We start from the raw sequence: 27278 nt of genomic DNA, 5'->3' as shown, positions 1-27278 counted from the left end.
ATGATGTACTCTCCATAGAAGTTAAATAAGCAGGGTGACAATATACAGCCTTGTGTGGAGATTCAATAAAGCAAAGCATATAGAGCCTAGAGTCTGGCTTCTAGTAGTTGCTCAATAAATATTAGGTCCTCCCTCTCCATGACCTTTCAACCCTTCCTCCATGGTAGAGTGCTTTCAGCTGTTTTCTAGAATGCACTCCAGAGCCCTCTAATCCCCGCCTTGCCTGACACGGTGTCACAGATATTCTCCGTGCCCCTTGCACTGGCTCTCCACTCAGCCCCCGACCGGCACACTTCCCAGCTCACCCCCTTAGACCTGGGCACCTCCCTCTCAGAACAAATTGGGAGCATGTGCTGGTTTCAGCCATTGCTGGCTGTTTGACCCTGGACCAACCACTTTTTGAAAGCATATTTCATGTAAAATGGGTTTTAAAAGACTGACTTTACAGAGTCATTGAAAGGTTTAGAATGAACAATGAAAGAAAGCATAGTGTTGTATCAGCTGCCCCCAGTTTGAAGATTGGGATATTTTACTTATGGACAGAATCTCCATATTTTCTGGAAAAAGCAGAACACCAGTCATATGAGAGCCTCATTCCCATCCTTGACAGTTGCCAGGGCCTGGGCAGCTGCCCCATGTGGATGCGGCACGCTCCCTCCTCTTCCCTCCGGTCCCCACACTGGCCCTCTTCCCTGTTACCTGGCTTGCACAGAGCAGGTGGCCAGGAAACATCGACTCCTCGCTTTGTTAGGTTGTTTCAACCTAGGTGCACTGGTTAAGGGGCTTCCCAGGTGGCGCTAGTGGTGAAGAACCTGCCTGCTGATGCAGGAGACAAAAGAGACATGGGTTTGACCTCTGGGTTGGGAAGATCCCCTGGAGGCAGGCATGGCAACCCACTCCACTATTCTTGCCTGGAGGATCCCCTGGACAGAGGAGCCTGGTGGGCTACAGTCCACAGGGTTACAAAGAGTTGGACACGACTGGAGTGACTGAGCACGCACACATGCATACTGGTTAAGATCTATATTCTACATTTGCCTCTGTTAACCGACTGATAAAGACACAACCTTATGAAGTAAGCCCTCAACTTCTCCAACCTGTAAGAAGTTTACTCTCAAAGATCTCAATATCCTCTGGTCCAAGTTGAACAAGCGTTTGCACTTGCAAAATGAAAAAATGCTTCAGGAGGTCAGAGATTTATCTCCTATGTAAACTGGGCACCCAGGCCCCCGTTTCTTCTTTCTAATGATTATGCCAATAGCAAATTAAATTGGAAAATGAGTTATCGCTTTGGGCTGTTCCAATTTAAATTGTGCTTTCTCTCTTTCAGGGGTTCCGCTGATATTAATGAATTTCTGGCTTTGGCCAGGTTCATGCTTCTGTACTGCCCCTGCCTCCATGGGGAGTTGTCCTCTCTGGGCTCTGAAAGAGACTCTTGAATTATTGCTCGTATAAAGTTTGAGGCCACAGATGTTTCATTTTCCCTTCCCTTTCAGAAGGCAATTTACTCAACGGGATTCACTGGGGCCCTAGATAATAGGCTTCTTTAATGGGTATTGGGGGGGCTTTCATGGGGAACTGACTAACCAGTATGATACATACTCTTTTTGGTTTGGAATAGAGAGAAGCTTGTATTCCATCAGCTAATCTGGTAGCATCCATTCCAGAGGAAGTGGAGGCAGTGAGCATGACACACAGCCTTGGGGCTGATCCCTGAGTTCAAAACGGACTTCATTCACTGTTTGAATTCACTTAGGCAAGTGACTTCACTTCCTCGGGTCTTTGGTTCTTCATTTATAAAACAGGAAAAATGAAAAGACCTATCTTCTAGGTTTTAAAAATTATTAATAAGAAATAAATTATCTATTTATCTATCTACTATGTTCATTAATTCTTAATGTTTATCTTGTGCATTTCCAATGAAACCCTCTGGCTCATGGGAGCACAGTTCATAAGCAAAACCAACTCCTTCTCTAGGCACTGACCCCGACTGAGGAGTTAAACAGAATACGGGCAGTAAACAGAACAGATGTTCACCCTCTGGACCTGTCTTGCCATTTTAGGGCTGGCATTTCTACCTGAGAGATAACATTTCAATAGAAAGCATTCTGATACATTCACTTAGAAGCCACTTACTGAACACTGCTTCAGACCAAAGCCATGTAGGTGATCTGTATGACCTCATGTTGTCTTTCAAAGACTCTGGGAACTCGGGATTGTTGTAACTCCCATTTCATAGATGGAGAAACGGAGCCTTAGAGATGTCACAGAACTTGTCTGAAGTCACCTGGGTAGCAGCAGGAGGAGCTGCCAGTGGAGAACGTGTATGTTCTCTGAGTCTGGACTGGCTCTGGTCTGGCTCTGGCTAGCAGTTATGGTTGTTCTCAGTCTTGCCCCAATATTTCATAAAACCCAAAGGAAACAGTTTCTTTTCTTCCAATTAGTTCAAACATCCAACAAAAAACACCATAGATCTTTGTTTTTGTCCTCTGGTTATTTCCCATTCATAGCTATGTGTGTGAGTCTGATGAGTCCAAAATAGGAGAGTGAATTCCTTAGCACTGATTGAGTGGATGTGTCTGTTTGGTATGACAAAAGAAATCACTGAAACCACGGACCAATGGGACAGTCAGAGGGCACATGGTTTTATATCCTGAGAAGTGTCCCTGCTTTCTAGATCCTCGGGACACACATCTCTGGGCACTGACTCTGTGCCAGGTGTCGCCTGCAGTGTTTTCACTCAGTGATCTCGTATCATCTTTACACTGATGCTCCAATGTAGTTATTAGGATCCCAGGTTCCAGATGAGAAAGCTGAAACCCAGGAAGTGTGAAAAGGGAACCAGGAGGTGGTGGGATTAGAATACAGACATGGGCACTTCTGGCTTCCAAGTCAAGGCTCTGGCCACCACCCCATTTTTCTCTCTTTATTGAGACAGAACAGGATGATGGAAAATTTTCCATCTGAGGCCACACTGAAACATACTTAGCTGACCTGGGAACATTTGTACTTGGAGGGTAGATTCAGCTTCTAGGTGCGACTGAAACGTGAGAATGGTGAATCCCTGACCGAGTCAGCTGGCTGAAGTCAGCCTACACACCCACAGCTGTAGATTGACAAAGGCTGGAAAGAGCTTTTAGTGCTGGTATCCTTCTACTCTTTCCTTCTGAGGCTCCTGCCAAGGAGATCTGAACATAAGGATGGACCCCAAATGGCAAAAGAAGAACTACCCTGTTCATCTGCCAGGCATCTGTAATCCAAGAGGCAGCTTCTCCCATGAGCACGTCTGGGCATGGGACTCAGGATGGGAGGCCCAGGTGATTTTCTAGCTTCTCAGCCTGTTTTTCCCACCCTCACCCCAGGGAGGAATCTCATGCTGATGGGTACTCACCATCCCTGGAGGGAAAACTGAGGCGGAAGGCAGGAGGGAGAGTGTTTGTTCCTAATTCTTAGTGTCAGTCTCACCCAGTGATAACCTTGGTCAAGATGCTGCAGGTGAGGGGAAGGATGGATGGAAAAATGATGGCACAGGCTCCTCCCATGTAGGAAGAGTGAGAACTTTACCTCCATCCTGACCCATGAGGCAAGGAGTCAAAGAAGAGAGGTTCATGGGGTCTGGGTGCTGGAGGCAGGAAGGGAAAGGTTTACAGCTGGAACCTGATGCTGCTTTTAAGGCAGAGCGTCTGTAGTAAAGCGTAACCTTTGCTGCCAGGCTCTGAAAAATAAGATCCAGGGGAAACCAAAAGGGGGACAGCAACGGAGCTGTATCAGAGATCACTGAGGAGGGTGATTCATTAGAAGAACTCTCAGGGTGCAGCTGTGGTACAGCTATGATTTATTACAGTGAAAGGATACAAAGCACAGGCGGCAAAGGAAAACGGTGCAGGGATCACACCAGAGGAAAGCAGACAGGAGCTGGTGGAGGCCTCGCCTCCGGGAGTCCCACGGGACACGCTCGCGTTCCCCAGCAAGGGGTTGTGAGCACACTCATGGAGAGTAATGGACCAGGGAGCTAGCTGGATACTCAGTGCCCAGGGTTTCTCCTGGGAGCTGGGTCACATCAGCAGACTTGCATGTACCTAAGTTCTGGACTCCAGAGAGAACGCAGGTGTTCAGCATAAACCGTGTGGTTTGTATCGTGTAGGCACAGCGAGTCCTTCTTACTAGTTCTGGGGCTCATGGGAAATGTTAGTTGCTCAGTCTGTCTGACTCTTTGCAACGCCATGGACTGTACCCTGCCAGGCTCCTCTGTCCATGGGATTCTCCAGGCAAGAATACTGGAGCGGGTTGCCATTCTCTTCTCCAGGGGATCCTCCTGACCCAGGGATCAAAACTGGGTCTCCCACATTACAGGAAGTTTCTTTACCATCTGAGCCACCAGGGAAGCATCATGGGAACCCTCCTGTTACCAAATTCCTGGGTGCCAGCTAGCAAGTGGACCTTTCCAAGGGAAGCAGTCTCAGGCCTGCTATATTAACTGTGTTTTGTGAAAACTCCTCCAAGACTCCTCCTAGGTAGGGAGTGTGTGCCTCTGTGTGTGTGTGTGTGTGTGTGTGTGTGTGTGTGTGCACATGTGTATATGCATATGCATACATATGTATATGTATATATGTAGGGCGGGAGGAGTGAGGAGGTGGAAGATTGGGTAGAGATTCCTTCCTTCTCATGGACAAAAGTAGCGAATTGAATAGAGACAGAAATGCTGCCTCCCCCGAACATGGCCACCTTCTGTACAGAGGCGATCCCTCTGTGTGTGCTGTTGTGTTATTGGCAGGCATCGGCGCTCAGCCTTGCAGGAATTACAGGAAGACGTGGAGCAGCTTATCTGGCTCAGAATCCCCTGCTGGCATCCAAGCGGTGCCACACATGGGAACTTGGAGAAGATGATTTCTAATTTTCCAAACCAATTTTGCTGACCTGATTTTTTTTTTTATCAGTTCTTCTGCCAAGAAAGAGGATTGAGGAATGAAAGTAGCTTAACAGAACAGGCTATTGGGGCTGCAGGGCTGGAATCTCCATGGAGATGAAGATGCAGGCTGCGTCTAGACAAGGCTCGGCTAGATGCAGTGAGGCAGTGATGCACCTCTGATTGTGGCCAAGACGTGTGTGGCTGGTACCCTGGGGGAGGAGACCACCTGCCCTGTGCTAGGCCTAGCTCTGGGCTGGCTGAAGCAAAGGGATGTGAGATCTTCGAAGCTCATTCGTGTGCTCTTGTTGCTGAGCCCTGGCTGAGAGCTGGGCTGGAGGTTGGTGAGGTACAGTCCTTGCCCTCGAGAGGCTCATGGTGTGGTGGAGCAGGCTGATGGGTTTAGAAGTTGTGATAACATGGAGCAACACGTGACAGTGGCCAGGATGGAGTTCGGGGGAACCCAAAGAGACCACCCTTCTGAGGGAGAGGTCTGGGACGCCTTCCTGGTGTGTCGAGGAGACACCCTCCAGGGGAAGACAGTGGAAAGGTATGCCAGCAGCAGAGAGCCTGGAATTTAAGGAACTAAGACACTATTGTGTGTGTCTGTGTATGTCTGTGCGACTGTGTTTCTCTGTCTCTGGGTGTTTGTGTGTGTGTGTGTCTTCATGTGTTTGTGTGTGCCTCTGCCTGTGTGAATCTGTGTGTGTTTGTTTGTAGTGTCTGTGTTACCGTGTATATTTGTATATTTGTATGCATGTGTCTGTGTGTGTGTATGTGTGTGTGTATGTCTGTGTGTCTATGGGTCTCTGTGTCTACGTGTGTCTCTGTGTGTCTGTATTTGCCTGTGTGTGTATCTGTGCATTTCTGTGTGTGTGAGAGAGGGTTCCTAGGATCACAGCAGTTTGTGTTGTAGGATAGGTAAGCAAGACCAGAAGATGAAGGCAGTGCAATGCCAAGGGACGAAAACATGTTTTAGATCCAGACAGACCTAGCTTCTGGTCTTGCTCTACCACCGATGGCCTGGAAAATCCTGACAACTATACAACCTCTGCAGTTCTTAGTTTCCTCATCTGAGAAGCAAGAATATGGGCAGTACCCACTTTATGGGACACTGGGTGGGGCTGAGTAAGACCCGCTTTGTGCTGAATATCTGACTCTCAAGGATGTACGGTCCTTGTTGCCTTCTCTTCAAAAGCCAGACAAAGGATGTCGGCCCTTGTCTTAATCTAACTATAGGCTCCAGGTCCCTTGCATCCAAACCTCCTGGACTTAGGTTGAAATGCTGATTGTGAGTGTTACGCAGACCAAAGAAAGCCAGATCTCTGGGTGCAGGGCCCAGGACTAACACTTTCTACTTTCAGGGCCCCGGAAGCTGAAAGACAGAGCACTGCCCCGCTCTTTAGGGGCTGTGAGTCAGTCTGGGAGGACAGGTCCCAGGTGATGGTAATGCAGTATAACACACGGCGGTTCTTGTGCTGAGGAAATAACTGAATTAAACTTAATTCTAGTAACGCAACTACAGCAACAGCATTGGTGGCAATAAGAAGCATTAGTTTATCATTTTTGCCTTTACATGAGTGATTTATCATTTGCATTACTCATGTTTGTTGCACCTCATGACAGTTTTGTGCAGATTAGTGTAATGATTTGGAGTCATTTTGTAGATGGTGAAGTTGAGACCTGTCTTGTTCTAGGATGGCCTGGACTGGGCTTGTGATGGAGTTCTACGTGATCAGAAAAAGTTGGATAGGCCACACATGGGTAAAATGAGAAGGAGCAGGGGGATCAAGGCTTATGCAGCGAGGCACGTAGATAGAAATGAACAGAAAGCATGTAAAAACGGACTTGAGATGGTGGCAGCATCATAAGGGGTGTTTCTCCTCTTGGATTTCCCATTTTGTTCTTATAAACACAATACATTTTTAGTAAAAAATAAACTCTAACAAGTTATAGATTTATTGGCAGAATACATATGATTAGGTAGCTGACTTCTGAGTTAGACAGACCTGAGTTCAAATCCTCAGTCTCCCCTCATGTAGGTAAAGTCATTCCATCTGCCTCTGATAGATCATCTGTAAAATGGGCGTGTTGTTCATACCTTTCCCACAGATTTGCCAGAACACAAAGTGATGTGTGTGTGTTCCCTCTGGATGCTAACTGCAGTCATTACCTTGGGCTGAAGTGAAGTGCAGTGCAGTCGCTCAGTCGTGTCCGACTCTTTTCAACCCCACGGACTGTAGCCCACCAGGATCCTCTGTCCGTGGGACTTTCCAGGCAAGAATCCTGGAGTGGGTTGCCATTTCCTTCTCCAGGGGATCTTCCCGACCCAGGGATTGAACCAGGGTCTCTTGCATTGTAGGCAGATGCTTTACCGTCTGAGCCACCAGGGAAACTGGCTTGGGCTAGACCTATGCTTTAGGGCTTCAGACACGATCAAATTCTGTTTTACAACAGCTGGTGGAAAGAAGTAAGCCGAAGATTCGAGAAGGCAATCAACTTGCCCAGGGCCACAGCGAATAAGAGTCAGAGCTGGACTTGAAGACTAGACCATCTGGAGACTCTACTCCATTCACTGCTTGGTGCTAGGGAGAGGGATAGGAGAGGCGTGTCATTTGGGCAGAATTTATGGATTCGGCGATCCTCTCACACTTTCTACTCAAGCCCTTTTGTCAGGATCTTTGGGGCTGAGCCAGGAGCACGGCGCCGGGCGGCCTAATTCTGTCTCTAGAGGTTCCAGCTGTCACATACGGAAGATGAATATCTGTTGGGCAGCTCTGTTTTTATCTCCCCACAAAGTTTTATTTCTCCGATGTGAGTGATTCTATTGCTTTGAGGTTTCCAGGGTTTGCATTCTTCATAAAGAAGGACGGTTTACTGGGTATCGTGGTGCTGAGATGGTGCAGTACATGGATGTTAATGAAGCTCATGTTTCCTGGCATAATGAGGGTCCTAGATCAGCACCCTGGCTTGACAGACAATGGGAGAGGTTTTTGTTTTTCTTTTCTCTCTTCCTCACTCCTGGGGTTTTATGTCTGCTGTGACGTTATCTTCTTGGAATAAGTTTACCGTACACATCATCTTGCTTCATTGCACTGTTACAAGCAAATGCAACTGCAGGGCAGAGAAATATTTATCAAAAGGTCTGTTAAGGTAGCGTTTAGGGTCGAGGGCTTCATAAGCTGATATTCCAGAATTCCAATCAGGCTCTGTTACTTCAATAACCATCTGAGCTCAGACAAGTTATTTCATGCCTCTGTGCCTCAGTGTGCAAAGCTGTAAAATGGATGTAATAATGAGGCTTATAGGGCTATCATGAGGATTAAAGGAGATATTATATAAGAGATCTTCCCTGTAGCTCAGATGGTTAAGAATCTGCCTGCAATGCAGGAGACCTGGGTTTGATCCCTGGGTCAGGAAGATCCTCTGGAGAAGGGAATGGCAATCCACTCCAGTATTCTTGCCTGGAGAACCCCATGGATAGAGGAGCCTGATGGGCTACAGTTCGTGGAGTCGCAAAGAGTTGGACACAACTGAACGACTAACCCACATATAAGAAGCACTTGACACAGTACCCAGTACCTTACTGAACAGTCAATAAGCGACTGCTATTATTGGTTAAGCCCAGGACAAGACCAGATAATTTACAGGCATCATCTCATACAATCATCATAACAATCTTGGGTGGAATTTTTGTTTCCATGCAACAGAAGAGGAAGTAGGAGTTCAGAGAGAAGAAGCATCTTGTGGAAGGTCACACAGCTCATCAGAATCTGAAGCAGAATGGGAACCTTTTTGGGATGGGGCCACAGCTACTGCAGAAAACTGCATGGACATTGCCTAGAATGGAAAACCTAGTTCTCCCAGCCATCAGAGAGAAGTTTCTCATCTTTTGAGGGCACAGCAGGCAGACAAGGAGGTTTCTTTGTGGGAAAAGCTAATCATTTCCCAGCATCAGACAGACTGCCTCAGATGGCTCAATGCAATGATTTTATCCAGTTACTGTGTCAGGTGTGGAACAGTTAAAAGGGGCCCTAAAATTCACTCAAGGTGGTGCTTTGTGCCAAAAATGAATAAAGAGGTGTGGAATCAGAATCTGGGATGGGAAATCTGATCTGTGCCATGTCATGAGCTGGACCACTGAGGCCAACAAGGTACAGTCCGGATAGTCATGATACAGTGGGATGAGTGCTATGTGGTGAAGGGAAAACAAAGTGTGGTGAGAAAACAAGTTAGCAAGGGAAGGCTTCCTAGAGGAGGTGAGATGTTGTGAGTTGGATTTTGAAGTATGAATAGGAGTTCTCCAAGGAAAAAAGGGCTGGACATGTATACAAGAGAAATCCGTGTTGAGAAGTGGCAGTCTTCCTGAGTGATTGGAGCCCTTGAAGTGTGTGCTGAAGATCATGGCAGATGACATGGCAAGAAAGGGGAGCACACATCTGTAACCCATCTGAAACCCATAGTTTCCTGGGGCTGCCACAACCAATTGCTGCACACTGTATGAATGCAACAGCAATTTATTCTTTTGCAGTTCTGGATATCAGAAGTTCAAAATCAAGGTGTTGGCAGGCCATGCTCTCTCTGAAGCCTCTAGAGAAGGATCTGTCCTTGCCTTTTCCAGCTTCTGGTGGCTCCAGGTGTCCCTTGGCTTGTGGCTGCATCGCTTCAATCTCAGCCTCTCTAGTTCCATGCCCTTCTCTCCTCCCCGTGTTTGTCTCCCTCTCTGTGTCTCATAAGGGCACTTGTCCTTGGATTTAGGACCCACCTGGACAGCCCTGGATGATTTCATCTCATGATCCTTAGTTTAACTACATCTATACAGACCTCTTTTCCAAGTAAGATGATATTTGCAGATTCTGGTGATTACTATGCGCTGTCTTTTAAGAGGTCATCATTCAACACACTACAGCGTTTCCCATGCACCATCTGGTTTAATCCTCAGAACTCTGAGCAGCAGATACCATGACTATTCTGCTTTACAGGAGTGGACACTTGTTGAAACAGATTAAAGTTAAACTTTAGGAGAGCAGGTACAGCACTCTACTCTCAGTGTGTGGAATTCTCTGGCACATTGTAGGTGCTTAGTTAATATTTGGTGAATAAATGCTTTATGAGGAATATGTCATAGGCTAAAAACCTAGGCCATACTTCGTAGAGATATACTCCTGACTGTATTACTTAATCATCTGTGTTACCTTGTGAAAACAACATAACCTCTCTGTGCTTTAGTCAAAAGAAATGAAAAGATACTATCTTATAGGGCTGTTGTAAGAATAAAATCATATACAGTGATGAGAAGAGTGCCTGGACATCATCAGTGCTTAGTAAATGGAAATGCGAAGTATTACTGTACTTTGTCTCTGGGGAGGAGAGGCATACAGGTCGTGGTTAATTAGAGTGCTCTGGGAGAAGTGTCTCAGGAGCTGTGAGCAGACAGGGCAGTGGCTAAATATCACCTGAAGACTTTGGGGAAGAGGAGAAACTTGACCTAGATCTAGGATGAACAGGGGCTTGATGGACTTGGGAGGGGAGGCTGATGTTCGGGACAGAGGGACCAGCAGGCACAAGAGCTTGGAGGTGGGCAAACGAGGGTGCAGTCAGGCAATAGAGGAGGGCTTAGGGCAGAGGGGCACACTGAGGTTCCACCAGGAAGGGCCTTGTCTGCTGCGTGAGGAGTTCAGACTTGACCCTGTGGTTGTGACAGCTTGTTCACTAGGAAAGCAGCATGCCGAGGTTGGTTCGTTAGAAAGTCTGGGGTGGTCTGGAAGCCAGGAGGCTGGAGGTCAGGGAAGCATTGATGAAGCTGCTCCATGGATGGTGGTCCTAGCCAGGGAAGTTATGATGAAGATGGTGGAGAGACACAAACAAACCATGCCAGAGGCAGAAGCTCCGGAAGCTGGTGGCTGACTGGGGTGGGTTCAAGGAGACAAATGAGTGATGGCAGGATTGGCTGCAGGAAGGCAAGTTCCAGAGGCATTTGGGCAGAGTGACTTCCCACTATGGCTGAGGCAAAGACACCAGGCTGGTTCTGGCATGGTGAGTTCAAGGTGTCCTTGAGGACATTGGCCAGACTTATCTTTTACTAAATGTGGGACCTTAAGCAAATCCCCTTACCTCTTAGAGCCTCAGATTCTCCATCAACAAAATGGGGTTAAGAATTCTATTTGCTTCATATGATGGTGGTGATATTAATATACAGTAAGTTCCCAGTATTCCTCCAAAGCTTTGGCCATCTGATGCGAAGAACTGACTGACTGGAAAAGACCCTGATGTTGGGAAAGATTGAAGGCTGGAGGAGAAGGGGATGACAGAGGATGAGATGGTTGGATGGCATCACTGATTCAATGGACATGAGTTTGAGCAAGCTCCAGGAGTTGGTGATGGACAGGGAAACCTGGTGTGTTGCAGTCCATGGGGTCGCAAAGAGTAAGACATGACTGAGCAACTGAACTGAACTGACTGAATTTCCCAGTAACTCTTAGCACCTATTGTTACTATGACTACCACTACTGCTACTGTTATCATTCTTTGGAGTGCTGACCACTGAGAATGGGCATGATGACTGAGGCGTCAGCACACTTTGCCGGAGCACCTGGCTTCGCACTCTATTGTAAATTCTTCCTCTCTTCTCTCCTTAAGTGAAAATCACTCAGTCATGTCCAACTTTTTGCGACCCTATGGACTGCCCACCAGGGTTCTCTGTCCATGAAATTTTCCAGGCAAGAATACTGGAGTGGGTTGCCATTCCCTTCTCCTCTTCTCTCCTTAGTTCAGTTCAGTTCAGTTCAGTCGCTCAGTCGTGTCTGACTCTTTGTGACCCCATGGAATGCAGCACGCCAGGCCTCCCTGTCCATCACCAACTCCTGGAGTTTACTCAAACTCATGTCCATTGAAATGGTGATGCCATCCAACTTTCTCATCTTCTGTCGTCCCCTTTTCCTTCTGCCTTCAATCTTTCCCATCATTAGAGTCTTTGCAAATGAGTCAGGTCTTCGCATCAGGTGGCCAAGGAATTGGAGTTTCAGCTTCAACATCACTCCTTCCAATGAATATTCAGGACTGATTTCCTTTAGTATTGACTTATTGGATCTCCATGCAGTCCAAGGGACTCTCAAGAGTCTTCTCCAACACCACAGTTCAAAAGCATCAATGGCGCTCAGCTTTCTTTATAGTCCAAATCTCACATCCATACTTGACTACTGGAAAAACCATAGCCTTGACTAGATGGACCTTTGTTGGCAAAGTAATGTCTCTGCTTTTTAATATGCTGTCTAGGTTGGTCATAACCTTCCTTCCAAGGAGGAAGCGTCTTTTAATCTCATGGCTGCAGTCACCATCTGCAGTGATTTTGGAGCCCAGAAAAATAAAGGCTGCCACTGTTTCTACTGTTTCCCCATCTATTTGCCAAGAAATGATGGGACCAGATGCCATGATCTTAGTTTTCTGAATGTTGAGCTTTAAGCCAACTTTTTCACTCTCCTCTTTCACTTTCATCAAGAGGCTCTTTAGTTCTTTGCTTTCTGCCATAAGGGTGGTGTCATCTGCATATATGAGGTTATTGATATTTCTCCCGGCAATCTTGATTCCAGTTTGTGCTTCATCCAGCCCAGTGTTTCTCATAATGTACTCTGCATATAAGTTAAATAAGCAGGGTGACAATACACAGCCTTGGTGTACTTCTTTCCCTGTTTGGAACCAGTCTGTTGTTCTATGTCCAGTTCTAACTGTTGCTTCCTGACCTGCATACAGATTTCTCAAGAGGCAGGTCAGGTGGTCTGGTATTCCCATCTCTTTCAGAATTTTCCACAGTTTGTTGTGATCCACCCAGTAAGGCTTTGGTGTAGTCAATAAAGCAGAAATAGATGTTTTTCTGGAACTCTTCTGCTTTTTCGATGATCCATCAGATGTTGGCAATTTGATCTCTGGTTCCTCTGCCTTTTCTAAAACCAGCTTGAACATCTGGAAGTTCACAGTTCATGTATTGTTGAAGCCTGGCTTGGAGAATTTTGAGCATTACTTTACTAGCATGTGAGATATGCAGATGACACCACCCTTATGGCAGAAAGCAAAGAAGAACTAAAGAGCCTCTTGATGAAAGTCAAAGAGGAGAGTGAAAAAGTTGGCTTAAAGCTCAACATTCAGAAAACTATGATCATGGCATCTGGTCCCAGCACTTCATGGCAAATAGATGGGGAAACAGTAGAAACAGTGACAGACTTTATTTTGGGGGGCTCCAAAATCACCACAGATGGTGATTGCAGCCATGAAATTAAAAGACACTTGCTCCTTGGAAGGAAAGTTATGACCAACCTTGACAGCATATTAAAAAGCAGAGACATTACTTTGCCAACAAAGTCCGTCTAGTCAAGGCTATGGTTTTTCCGGTAGTCATGTATGGATGTGAGAGCTGGACCATAAAGGAATCTGAGCGCCAAAGAATTGATGCTTTTGAACTGTGGTGTTGGAGAAGACTCTTGAGAGTCCCTTGGACTGCAAGGAGATCCAACCAGTCCATCCTAAAGGAGATCAGTCCTGGGTGTTCATTGGAAGGACTGATGTTGAAGCTGAAAGTCCAATACTTTGGCCACCTGATGCGAAGAGCTGACTCATTGGAAATAACCCTGATGCTTGGAAAGATTGAGGGTAGGAGAAGAAGGGGACAACAGAGGATGAGATGGTTGGATGGCATCACCGACTCAATGGACATGAGTTTTGTAGACTCTGGGAGTTGGTGAGGGACAGGGAGGCCTGGCGTGCTGCGGTTCATGGAATCTCAAAGAGTCGGACATGGCTGAGCGACTGAACTGAACTGAACTGAGATGAGTGCAATTGTGCAGTAGTTTGAGCTCTTTGGCATTACCTTTTTTGGGGATTGGAATGAAAACTGACCTTTTTCAGTCCTGTGGCCACTGCTGAGTTTTCCAAATTTGCTGGCATATTAAATGAAGCACTTTCACAGCATCATCTTTTAGAATTTGGAGTCTTAACCCCTGGACTGTCAGGGAAGTCTTTGAAATAGCTCAACTGGAATTCCATCACCTCCACTAGCTTTGTTCTAGTGATGCTTCCTAAGGCCCACTTGACTTCACATGGCAGGATGTCTGGCTCTAGTGAGTGATCATACCATTGTGATTATCTGGGTTGTGAAGATCTTTTTTGTATACTTCTGTGTATTCTTGCCACCTTTTCTTAGTATCTTCTGCTTCAGTTAGGTCCATACCATTTCTGTCCTTTACTTAAGTGCCCATCTTGGCATGAAATGTTCTCTTGATATCTCTAATTTTCTTGAAGAGATCTCTAGTCTTTCTCATTCTCTTTTTTTCCTCTATTTCTTTGCACTGATCACTGAGGAAGGCTTTCTTACCTCTCCTTGCTATTCTTTGGAACTCTGCATTCAGATGGGAATATCTTTCCTTTTCTCCTTTGCTTTTTGCTTCTCTTCTTTCCCCAGCTATTTGTAAGGCCTCCTCAGATAGCTGTTTTGCTTTTTTGCATTTCTTTTTCCCGGGGATAGTCTTGATCCCTGTCTCCTGTACAATGTCACAAACCTCCGTCCATAGTTCTTCAGGCACTCTGTCTATCAGATCTAATCCCTTGAATCTATTTGTCACTTCCACTGTATAATCATAAGGGATTTAATTTAGGTCATACCTGAATGATGTAGTGGTTTTCCCTACTTTCTTCAATTTAAGTCTGAATTTTGCAATAAGAAGTTCATGATCTGAGCCACAGTCAGCTCCTGGTCTTGCTTTTGCTGACTGTATAGAGCTTCTCCATCTTTGGCTGCAAAGAATATAATCAGTCTGGTTTTGGTGTTGACCATCTGGTGATGTCTACGTCTAGAGTCTTCTCTTGTGTTGTTGGAAGAGGGCGTTTGCTATGACCTGTGCGTTCTCTTGGCAAAACTCTGTTAGCCTTTGCCCTGCTTCATTCTGTACTCCAAGGCCAAATTTGCCTGATACTCCAGGTGTTTCTTGACTTCCTACTTTTGCATTCCAGTCCCCTAGGGACTGGAATAGGACATCATTTTTGGGTGTTAGTTCTAGAAGGTCTTGTAGGTCTTCATAGAACCATTCAACTTCAGCTTCTTCAGCATTACTGGTCGGGGCATAGACTTGGATTACCGTGATATTGAATGGTTTGCCTTGGAAACGAACAGAGATCATTCTGTCATTTTTGAGGTACTACATTTCGGACTCTTTTGTTGTCTATGATGGCTATTCCATTTCTCCTAAGGGATTCTTGCCCAGAGTAGTAGATAAAATGGTCATCTGAGTTAGATTCGCCCATTCCAATCCATTTTAGTTCACTGATTCCTAAAATGTCGATGTTCACTTTTGACATCTCCTGTTTGACCACTTCCAATTTGCCTTGATTCGTGGACCTACCATTCCAGGTTCCTATGCAATATTGCTCTTTACAGCATCACACCTTGCTTCCATCACCAGTCACATCCACAACTGGGTGTTGTTTTTGCTTTGGCTACATCTTTTCATTCTTTCTGGAATTATTTCTCCACTGATTTGCAGTAGCATATTGGGCACCTACCGACCTGGGGAATTCATCTTTCAGTGTCCTATCTTTTTGCCTTTTCATACTGTTCATGGGGTTCTCAAAGGAAGAATACTGAAGCGGTTCTCTCCTTAATCTATGCTCAAATGTTGGAGGAGGAATCTTGGGCAGGTCTTAGTTGAAGCTGCCCCACACCTTGATTCTTTCCAAGCTTTAAGGTTCTTTAGTTGGAGCCTGGGTGCGGGTGGTGGAAGGGCTTGAGACTAGTGACTGGAAAAGAACAGATGTTTCAGTGCCCCGTCCCATCCCATGTGAATACAGTGTGCTTTGTGGCAGGTTGCGTATATTTGAGTGTGTGTTTGGGGAGAGGTGTGTGTGTGTGTGTGTGTGTGTGTGTGTGTGTGTGTGTTTGCACTCCGGGCCTTAATTCAATTCAGCATTTCTATTCAGGAAATGCCGGTCCCCTCATGGAGTCAAGGTGGTGGGCACAGAGGAAAATGATGAGATTGCTGGCTGCCCGAGGCACTCCCAGCAGAAGGAGGCTAGAGCCTGGCAGGGGAGGCCAGGCTGAACAGGACCTGTCCCGGAAAGCACCGGATGGAAGCGGGCAGAAGCTCCTCTCCTGGGTCCGAGGAGGTGACCTTGGTTTCCAAAGCCCTGGACTCCCCTCAGTGCTCTCTCCCCCACCTCAGGCAGCTGCTCCTCCCAGGCTCTGAGCTCCTCTTCTGTTTAGGCTTTGAGGCTGAGCCTCAGTTTAGGCGGCTCTGGCCCTAAACTTCTTTAGGGTCTTCTTGTGTGGGGCTCCTCCTCCCGCCCCTGCCCACCTTATCCAGGCTCCTCTCCTGTTCGCTGTCCAGATCTTGCTCAGGTCTGGTTTTGTCGTTTTTGTCAGGAGATCTGCTGGTTCAGCGTATGGCCCTCTCCTTGCTCTGCACTCCCCATATGCTGAGGGAATGAACGGATGCGCAGGGAGCCGGGGAGCAGGGAGGATCACATCTCTAAGGAAACTCTCAAATCCAACGCCAGGAGCTTGTTTGTTTCTATCCCTGTGCTGTTGCATTCGGGAGGTAAAGCCAAAGGCTTTCCACCCTCTGCAAGCAATGAGGTTATATAAACTGAGCCAATGGATGTTGAAGTATGGCCGGCTTTCATGTTCAGAGGCTCTCTGCAGGGGAGGGGGGGCTTCTCTCCCAGGTCCTCTCGGCTCCCCACAGCCCCCCACCCCCACATCGGGAGCTTTGCTGCAGGGACCAGGCACTGGGACGTCCCCCCTCCATGAGGTTAATGCCTCTGAAAGGGAGAGTAGCTGCCTGCAGGGTGCCCTGTGGAGACCCACCTTCAGGAACAATCTTAGCCTGGCACCAGTCAGAAACCTCAGTGGTGTTCCCATCCCCCCACCCAATAGCCAACACTGACTCAGTCATTAAGGATAAGAATCCAGACATAGCTCAAACATCCTTCTTCCTCCGAAGAGTCAACCCCTCCTTCCTTTTCACATCACTCTCCTCACCCCCCAGGCCTCCTCCAGCTGTCAACCCCTTCCACCCTCACAACCCCAGGTCTGGTCTCAGCATTTAGGTCATGCCCTGGTACATCAGCCTCCCTGCCTCCAGCCTTGCCCCTCCCAGATTATATATCCCTCTGTGTTCATTTCTCCCTTTTACCATCTCTCTGATCCTGTCACTTTCCTGCTTAAAACCTTAAGGGGCTCTCTGTCAGCCTGGAGCTAAAGCCTAAGTTTTAGCCTGGTCCTTCCTTGCCTATTCTCTCCTACCCACCCACTGCCCCAGGCCCGTCTCTCCCTCACTCGCATCCTCTGGACCAGCCATGACAAACCATATGATGTTTCTAGAACAGCTCCAGTCTGATCTATGGCAGATGCGGCTTCTTCTGCTCAGACCCTTCTCCCTCCCCTGTCCTGGCATTCTTCCCTGAAGTCATTTCTGGAGTCACCTCCCCCAGGAAGCCTTCCTTGATTCCCCACCCACAGGTTGATTAGGTCTGGCAGCCCCCTGGGCTGGTGCCCTCATTCATGGTACCACCCTTGTGTTACAAGTCCTGTGTCCTCGGGTCCACCTCTCCCTCGCCCTGTGGGCTGTGAGGCCCTGAGGGAAGACTTGTGCCCAACTCACAGCCCTGACCTCTCCGACCTCCACAGGCTCCTAAGGAATGACCGACCTCGAGTTGTTTCAGAAGTTACCAAGATTCAGTGTGGGGAGGCAGACTTATCTTTGCCTAAAACAGCCTCCCATCACAGTCATTCTGGGCTGTGGAACACATGGCAGAAGTTAGCCTTGCTTAAGAACCCCTGGGGTGGGCTGCACTCCTGGCGTCCCAGTCAGCGTCAGACCCTTGACTCCTGTGGTCGCGTAGTGCACACCTCCACCTCTCTCTGTGCTGACTCTTCTTGACATTTGCCTGCACGTGGCAAACACATGGGACTCTGATATAATTGGTCTGGACGGAGCCAGAAGATCAGGATCGTTTAAAGCACTACCCAGGTGATTCTAAGCTCGAGAACCCTCAGACATAGTCATCCTGGAGTAGTGGTTCTCGTGTCTGATTGTACACTAAAGTCAGTGGGAGAGCGTCTTGGGCCCACCGTCCCTGACCTGGTAAATTGGAACGCGCTGGGTAGTGGCCCTCTAGGCGTCAGCACTGAATTCTTTAGGATCCTCCCTCTCTCTCTTCTTCCCGCCCTCTCTTTTCCTTTTCCAGAAACATGTGCTAAGCTCTGCCGGTCAAGTCTGAATGCTGTGGTGAATCAGACACTGCCCCTGCTAGGTGGGAGCTGTTAACTCAGGGCTGTTAGGAGTGAAAGAGACCTGCCAGGAACCAGACCTGCTGGGAGATGCCTGTGCTGGAGTCTTGTCCTGCTCCCGAGTCACCTGAGAGGCCCGGCTCTCTGCTCAGGCAGAGGCTGGAGCTGCATGTAGCCATTAGGATGCGGGGCTGTCCGTGGGTTCTCCCAGACCCTGCATCAGGCTGGTGGTGGTGGCAGGGTGGGCAGAAGCTCTCGACTTTTTCTTTGCAAGTTCAAGGTCTGCACGCCCATGGAGGTGCCTCTGAGCGTGTCTGTCCCAGTCTTGGGGGAGCTCAGGTGACGGGGTGCTTGCAGGAGTTTAAGGTCCCTTTGACAGAATCAGCTGGAGCTCGGGGCATGTATTTTAAAGTTGAGGTAGGAGAAATTCCCTCGTGGCCCAGTGGCTAAGATTCCACACTTCCAGGACAGGGTGCCTGAGTTTGATTCCTGGTCAGGAAACAAGACCCCAGATGCCACAACAAAGACTGAAGATCCCGTGTGCTGCAAGTAAGGCCCGGAGCAGCCAAACAAAGCAAAAAGCTGAGGTAAAATTCACATGACGTAAAGTTAAGAACATTAGAGTAAAAACTCCAGTGGCACTGAGTACATTCACAGTGTTGTGCAACTATCACCTCCATCTAGTTCTGAAATGCTTTAGTACCCCAAAAGGAGACTCTGTCCCCATTAGCAGTCATCTCCCACCCCCCCTGGCAACCAGCGGTCTGCACTCTGTCTCTATGGATTTGCTTATTCTGGATATTTTATTTAAATGGAACCATACAGTATGTGGCCTTTCATTTAGCATGTTTTCAAAGCCCACTGACATTTGTATGAGAACTTCCTTCCTTTTTATGGCTGAATAGTATTCTGTTGTACAGATAGACCACAGTTTGTTTATCCATTTATCAATTGATAGACTATTTTTACTATTTCTACCTTTTGGTTATTGGGAAGACTGAGCATTTAAAATTCTTTATGTCTACGCTCCAGACATCCGCTCACTGGGTATTCCTAGGTCGTCAGTGTTGGGCAGTGGGTCTTGGGTGGCTCCTGTCCCTGTACTAGTCGTATACCATCTTTGGGGGACCTAAAGGGGATATGCGTCTTTGAGGCACCTCTTGCTCCAGTTCTGGCCTCTGACCTGTCTCTCTCTCCACTTGCCGGGGGACTCCAGTCTGACCGCTGTACCATCTCACCCCTCTGTTGTCGCCACTCCAATCCTGGCCAGGAGGCTGATGAGTGAGCAACAGGCTGCAGCAGAGGACTTGGGATGTCAGTGCAGAGGGCGGACAGCACATTGTGTGGACAGTCATTTAAACTGAATTTCACCTGTAACCATATAAAAGGGAAAAATACTTTTTCTCTGTTCCCTTGCTTCTGACACCAAATGGGTGGCTTTTCCCCACACCATGCAATTCTCCAATTCTTGGTGGAGGCTGACTGAATTCCCTATGACGTCACTCAATTCTGACATTAACTGCCCTACTTTAGCACACACCCCACAGGTCAAGGGCTCGGTCCCACAAGCCTGCATCCACTCAGATGCCACTTGCAAATCTCAAGCTATAAACTGGGGCTTTCCACCACTTCCTCCACAAGCTCAATGATTTGCTAGAATGGTTCACAGACCCCAGGAGAGCACTTTCCTTACTGTTACTGATTTATTGTGAGGGATATTAAATGATACACATAAACAGCCCGACAAGGAGATACGTGGGGCAGGGGCTGGAAGGCTCCTGAGCAAGGAGCTTCTGTCCCAGTGGAGTTTGGGGTCCACCACCCTCAGAGGCATGAATGTGTTCTTGTTCACCAACCTGGAAGGTTTTTGAGCCCCTTCAGTTAGGGTTTTCTGGAGCCTTCATGATTTATTAAAGCATTGGCCATTGGTGGTTAATTTGGTCTCCAGCTCCTCTTTCTTCCCACCAAGGTGACGGAGGCAGTTACGTTACAACCCTCCAGTCAGTGGTTTCTTCCCCATCCTTAGGGGCCTTCCAAAAGTCACCTCATAACATAATATAGCATTAACTCAGGTATAGTTGAAAGGGGTTGTTATGAATAATAAAAGTTGTTCCTTTCACTTTTATGAATTAGAATTATTTCAGGAACTGGGCACAAAAACCAAATATTAAAACAAAAGGTGCTGCTACCCTACTCTTATCACATAGGAAATTATAAGGGTTTTAACTCCATGCCAGGAACTGGGAACAAGACCAAATAGATGTGTTTCTTGTATCACAATAGTCCACTAACCTGAAACTTCATACCCATATGCAGAGGAATTTCATGGACAGTGTCTGCCCATAGGATTCAAATGAATGCATCCCACATCCATTTTCCTCTTTTCCTCTTCAGATTCCTTCCTTTCAGGATTTATAGCTGCTAACATATGTCTCCTTTGGGAGCAATGCAGAATCCCATCTCCTCTTATCCTTATAAACCATGGCCTGAGATGGGAAGGAGATGGGATAGGGACCTACCCCTACCCCAAGATGATTTTATTTTTCCTCCAAATCAAAATAAGCCTTCTCTCCATGATGGGAATTCTGCCATATTTCTAGGTCAATTGACTCAAAAGGCTACCAGCTTTGAAAGTAACGTAGAAAGAAATTCTGTGTATAATACCCAAAGCCCAGCATCAGGGAGGTTACCCCGCCACTTTGTACACAGGTGGTGGCATGGGGCCAGTGCAAACCTGAAGGTGCCTCTAAAATTAGCCACTTCATCCTTTCTAGTAAATCCTGATGGTGCCTTTGGTTTGTTTGGTGGTGTATTGTTTTAAAGCTTGTTGATAATGGTCAAGAGCTGGGCTTTCACTGTGAGCAATTTTGGAGACCATTAGATGCTTCTGAGCAGAAAGTGAATGTGCCTTGACTTGGATTTTGAATGGAGTTCTCAGGTTACTGTGTGAATGCATGTAGGGGTTGAGGCCGCTAGTTAGAAGGCGGTTGCAGTCCCGCTGGTGAGAGGCGATGATGGCTCTGGCCCCAGTGGAGCTGCCTGAGAGCATCCGAAGCGATCCCATGAGGCCTGTGTTGGAGGCAGGAAGGAAAGCTTCTGCTGGTGGCCGGGATGTAGAGCGTGAGGAAAAGAGAGTCTGAGAGAACTTCAAATTCTTTGGCCCGAGGGCCTGCAAAGGTGGCGTTGACATTTTCTGAGATGGGGAAAGTATGGGTGGAGCAGGATGGGAGGGGAGCAGGGGTTTAAGATTGCAATTCAGGTGAGTATTGGACATCCAAGTAGAGGTAGCATAAGCTTTGATATTTGAGATTGGAACTCAGTAGTGGCAGAGAGGCAGTGATCAAAGGCAGAATTACTAGAAGTGATGGCTTGATGATCAACCCCTGCCAACACAAAATTAACACGGAAAGAATATGGGGAGGGGAGTGGACCTCACACATGGGGCCAAGACGGAGCTTCCAAGAGTATCGGAAGATGGAGACACCAAGGCTCAAAGATTGCAGGTTGGTGATGGAGCTGAGACTGAGCTGGTTCTTGGGGTCCTTGGTCCCCCCTACCTTTTCTAACATACCAGGCTTCCTACCAGCTCCAGGTTTTGAAGGCTGCATGTGTGGACAGAAAGCAGGCGAGCTGAGGCTGGAGCCTTCCGTTTTGTGTTTCTGCAGGTCACCATCCTTGTCAGCCTGGCCCTAGCTTTCCTCGCCTGCATCGTGTTCCTGGTGGTTTACAAAGCCTTCACTTATGACCACAGCTGCCCAGAGGGATTTGTCTACAAGGTAAGGGGCTTCTGGCAGGGGAGTAGCTCCCAGTGACCGTCAGCTTCAGTTAGAGAGTCAACATCTTTTCATTGAAATCTGGGTATGGTAACCTCCCAGCAAATTGTTTAAAATGTAATATGTGTCTGAAGAAAATGGAAACACTAATTTGAAGATACATGCGTTCCAATGTTGATAGCAGCACTATTTACAATAGCCAAGACACAGAAGCAACCTAAGTGTCCATCAAAGCTGAATGAATAAAGATGTCATATGGGTATGATGTGTATACAAACACATGTTTTATACCTGTTATACACACAATGGAATACTACTCAACCATAAAGAAGAATGAAAATTTGCCACTTACAGCAGCATGGATGGACTTGAAGGGCATTATACTAAGTGAACGAAGTCAGACAGAGAAATACAAATACTGTATGATATCACTTATATGTGGAATCTAAAAAATACAACAGCTTATTAAATATAACATAAAAGAAACAGACTCACAGACATAAGAGAACAAACTTCAGCTACCGGTGTGTAGAGGGCAGTGGAGAAAGGCAAGCTAGAGGCAGAGGATTAAGAGGTCTGAACTACTGTATATAAAATAATAAGCTATAATGATACATTGTACAGCACAGGGAGTAGAGACAATATTTTATAACAACTATGAATGGAGTATAACCTTTAGAAATTGTGACTCCTGTTGTTATACACCTGAAACTTATAAAGTATTGTAAATCAAGTATACCTCAATAAAAAAGAAAATTTTATGCACTCAATAAAGGCATTGAAATATGTTAAAAAAAAAAAGTGTAAAGAAATATACAAATAACACCAAAGCAACATTGATGGTGGCAATCTAAAATTATTTTCACTTTTTAAAATACTGTATATTTATAATACATTTTGATGTGAAATTATAAAATTACAATAAAAAAGTCCTATGTGTGGCAGGGAGTTTTCAGGCTTTCATGAGGCACTTGGTCTCCAGCAGGCCGTAGAGGGCACTCTCCAGAGTGTGGGCAAGGGAGGCAGGCTGGCTTCGGACTACAAGTCATTGTTCCATCTCCAGAACGCTCCGCCGTGGGATGATCCTGGTTTAATGGCTGGTTCCTTGTCCCTGCAGAGATGTGAAGACAGGGAGCAGAACTTCTGAGGTGACCTCCACCGTCTTGCAGCTGGGCCTCCCCCTCCCCCACTCTGAGTGCGCGCCTTCCCTTGAAAGACAGAGCTGGCTGCAGGACCCCAGTCCATCCCCGCCCCTCTGAGCCTCAGGTTTCTCGCCTGCAGTGGGCACCAGTGATGTCTGCCCACGGGATTTTGGAGAGAATTTAAGTAAAATCAAGACAGCAAAGGGCCTGCTAGAGAATGGGCTGGCAGTAACTGTTAGAAGTCATAAAGCTAGAATCTAGTTCAGAGTTGAAACGAATATTGATCAGTTACCTCTTACTGAGTACCAATTAGATGTCACCTTAGACATTTTCATAAATAGTATCTCAGTTGAGCTGTCCACCCATTCTGAAAAGGAGGTTTTATCGCCCCCATTTTGCATCTGAGGAAACGGAGATTAAGAGCCTTTTGTCTTGAGAGTTTTCCAAGGCATCACTGCTGTGACGTTCCAAAGTGAGGGAATCAAATGGGGAATGCTCTGCCTTAAAAACACATGTCCTTTGGTTCTGCTACGTGACTTCCTAAGGTGATGTTCTTAGGCATTAGAAGCTGGGGTTCTGAAAGACTAGCAACCACTATCAGTCTTGGGATGTCTGTAGGAGACAGTGGGATAAACTATGATGTGTCTGCATATGGAATTCCAAACAACTGCGACAGTGAGTTGGGGGGGGGGGTGTCCAGACAAGGACAGAGAATACCCTCTGGGATAAGAGTGAAGAAAAAAAGTGCTATTTTCGAGTGAGAAAAGGAAAACTGAATGATGTTTGCTTATATTTTCAGAAAGAAATTCTGAAAAGATAAATTAAGAAAAAACCCAACAACTAAGAAATATAGTGAGTCAGGTGGGCTGGGAGGGAACAGAAGGAAAAAGAATGAGGAGCAAGGCTTCTCTGGCTTTATCTTGATATGCATTTGTCCTGGATGTGTGTCAATGTTTGACATGTTTGTAAAAACTAAATTCAAAAAAAAAATCCTTGAAATTAAAACCAAGCTAAAGTCCAGCTGTATATCAAGTTGAGGACTAAACTTACCAAGAAAATAATTGCTCCAAATGACTGTGTAATTTGGTGTATTGACTCTATGCCCTCAGTGGAATATACTCTAAGGACACAGAGAGCTGCAGAGAAATGATATAGTCCTTTCAGTAGTCTGTTACTCAGCATATTGCTGTTATTTGGGGACCATTTGATTGATATTGGAAAAGGTCAGTTTTCATTCCAATCCCAAAGAAAGGCAATGCCAAAGAATGCTCAAACTACCACACAATTGCTCATCTCACATGCTAGTAAAGTAATGCTCAAAATTCTCCAAGCCGGGCTTCAGCAATACGTGAACCATGAACTTCCAGATGTTCAAGCTGGTTTTAGAAAAGGCAGAGGAACCAGAGATCAAATTGCCAATATTCGCTGGATCATCGAAAAAGCAAGAGAGTTCCAGAATAACATCTATTTCTGCTTTATTGACTATGCCAAAGCCTTTGACTGTGTGGATCACAATAAACTGTGGAAAATTCTTCAAGAGATGGGAATACCAGACCATCTGACCTGTCTCTTGAGAAACCTGTATGCAGGTCAGGAAGCAACAGTTAGAACTGGACATGGAACAACAGACTGGTTCCAAATAGGAAAAGGAGTACGTCAAGGCTGTATATCGTCACCCTGCTTATTTAACTTATATGCAGAGTACATCATGAGAAACGCTGGGCTGGAAGAAACACAAGCTGGAATCAAGATTGCTGGGAGAAATATCAATAACCTCAGATATGCGGATGACACCACCCTTATGGCAGAGAGTGAAGAAGAACTAAAGAGCCTCTTGATGAAGGTGAAGGAGGAGAATGAAAAAGTTGGCTTAAAGCTCAACGTTCAGAAAACTAAGATCATGGCATCTGGTCCCATCACTCCATGGGAAATAGATGGGGAAACAGTGGAAACAGTGTCAGACTTTATTTTTTGGGGCTCCAGAATCACTGCTGATGGTGACTGCAGCCATGAAATTGAAAGACGCTTACTCCTTGGAAGGAAGGTTATGGCCAACCTAGATAGCATATTTAAAAGCAGAGACATTACTTTGCCAACAAAAGTCCATCTAGTCAAGGCTATGGTTTTTCCAGTGGTCATGTATGGATGTGAGAGTTGGACGGTGAAGAAAGCTGAGCACCGCAGAATTGATGCTTTTGAGCTGTGGTGTTGGAGAAGACTCTTGAGAGTCCCTTGGACTGCAAGGAGATCCAATCAATCCATCCTAAAAGAGATCAGTCCTGGGTGTTCATTGGAAGGTCTGATGTTGAAGCTGAAACTCCAATACTTTGGCCACCTCACGCGAAGTGTTGACTCGTTGGAAAAGACCCTAATGCTGGGTAGGATTGGGGGCGGGAGGAGAAGGGGACGACAGAGGATGAGATGGTTGGATGGCATCACCGACTCGATGAACATGGGTTTGGGTGGACTCCGGGAGTTGGTGATGGACAGAGAGGCCTGGCGTGCTGCAATTCATGGGGTCGCAGAGAGTCAGACACGACTGAGCGACTGAACTGAACTGATTGATATTGTAAGATAATGCAAATCATGTGTTGTTAGGAACCAAGGCTTTGATATAAGAAGAAAGAGTAATAAATATACAATCAAAGAAAAGAAATGGACAGCAATTGGCTACAGACAGTGGTCCAGCGAAGCAGTTAGGGGATGGGTGAATCAGCCAGGTAAAGAGCTATCAACAGTGACCACTGTAACCCTACAGTTAGTAAGCAGAAGGTGTTGACCTTGAATTAGTATTGGCATCGCTTTCTTCCCTCCTTCTCTCCCTCTTCCTTCCTTTCTTTCTCTCTCCCTCCTTCCCTTCCTTCATTTCTTCTCCTTTTATTGAGATTTAATTGACATATAACATTATATTAGTTTCAAGTGTTCAACATAATGATTAAATATTTGTAAATATTACAAAATAATCACCACTGTAAGTCAACATCCATCACTCTGCATAGTTACAAATTTTTTTCTTGCAATGAAGACTTTTAACACCTACTCTCTTAGCAACTTTCAAATATCCACTACAGTATTATTAACTGTAGTCACTATGCTGTACATTATACCCCCAGGACATATTCATTTTATAACTGGAAACTCGTACCTTTTGATCCCCTTGACCCATTTCTCTCACCCCTTCTCTGCCTCTGGGAATGATTCTAGCATAAGGTTAGTTTCTTCTGGCTTCTTGTAGGTGGCATCTTTGATGATGGTGATGGTGATGACATGAAGGAAGTTCTGACGAGTACCAGGCCCAGGCCAGAAGCCATCCCCTGCCGGCTGGCTGAGAGCCGGGGTTGGCCGGGGCCCCCAGATGGGATGGCTTTGTTTCAGGGCAGGTGGGAAGTGTTCGCTGAGCTCCTCCTGACTGTCTCTCTCTTCCCCAGCACAAGCGCTGTATCCCAGCCTCCCTGGATGCTTACTACTCATCCCAGGACCCCAGCTCCAGAAGCCGCTTCTACACGGTCATCAGCCACTACAGCGTAGCCAAGCAGAGCACCGCCCGGGCCATCGGGCCGTGGCTGTCGGCGGCTGCTGTCATCCACGAGCCCAAGCCTCCCAAGACCCAGGGCCATTAGATGCCCCCCCCAGCCAGCATGGCGGGTGGAGAGGGAACCCCGCTGGCTAAGCCAAGCTCCAGTTACAAGACAGCACTGTACTCCTGGGATATGGGGCCGGGGTGGGGCCGGGGTGGGGCCGGGGTGGGTGGGGGGAGCTCACCGAAAATCTCGTGTACTGGAGTTGTCTGAATCAATATTTCTTTTTGTCCTTTGGTATCGTTGATTCGTCCCCGAGTCAGGCCCATGTACAAAGGCATGTTTCGTGTTGACTGTTCCCATGTAAGATATTTTCAAAGCCACTGCTTATTATTTGTTAGGAAAATTTAAAAACAGGAAAGAAGAGAAAGAAAATGAACATGGAAGTCGTAGACTGGCTGCATCTGGAGTGTGTTGAAGGCTGGTGAAGAGCACAGATGTCCTGGGCTGCTTAGACTAGGGGAGATGGTTGCTTCGGGGTGGGCTTCGGGGAGTGCAGAACGTGAGTGAGGCAGGCGGTCTGCTCGCTTGGCCTCTGGTCTGCAGAGGAGGAATACTGAAAGTTAGGAACTGTCAATTTAGAAGGAGGACTGAGTTTGGCGTTTG

General features: G+C 46.7%; 1 protein-coding gene across 1 annotated transcript in view; it reads left to right on the top strand.

The window, feature by feature from the left end:
• The window catches only part of NSG2 (neuronal vesicle trafficking associated 2), a 64914-nt gene extending 37888 nt beyond the window's left edge, over window positions 1-27026 (top strand). The window contains exons 4-5 of the mRNA XM_081523555.1: window positions 21845-21955; window positions 26523-27026. Of these exons, the coding sequence (XP_081379681.1) occupies window positions 21845-21955; window positions 26523-26714 (303 nt within the window). The 3' untranslated portion in view covers window positions 26715-27026. The remainder of the gene's footprint in view (window positions 1-21844; window positions 21956-26522) is intronic.
• The last annotated feature ends 252 nt before the right edge of the window (window positions 27027-27278 follow it).

Source organism: Giraffa tippelskirchi, chromosome 8, assembly GCF_054371585.1.
Source record: "Giraffa tippelskirchi isolate mGirTip1 chromosome 8, T2T-mGirTip1v1.2.pri, whole genome shotgun sequence".
NCBI classification, from domain to species: Eukaryota; Metazoa; Chordata; class Mammalia; order Artiodactyla; family Giraffidae; genus Giraffa; species Giraffa tippelskirchi.
This window is presented reverse-complemented; position numbering and strand designations above follow the sequence as displayed.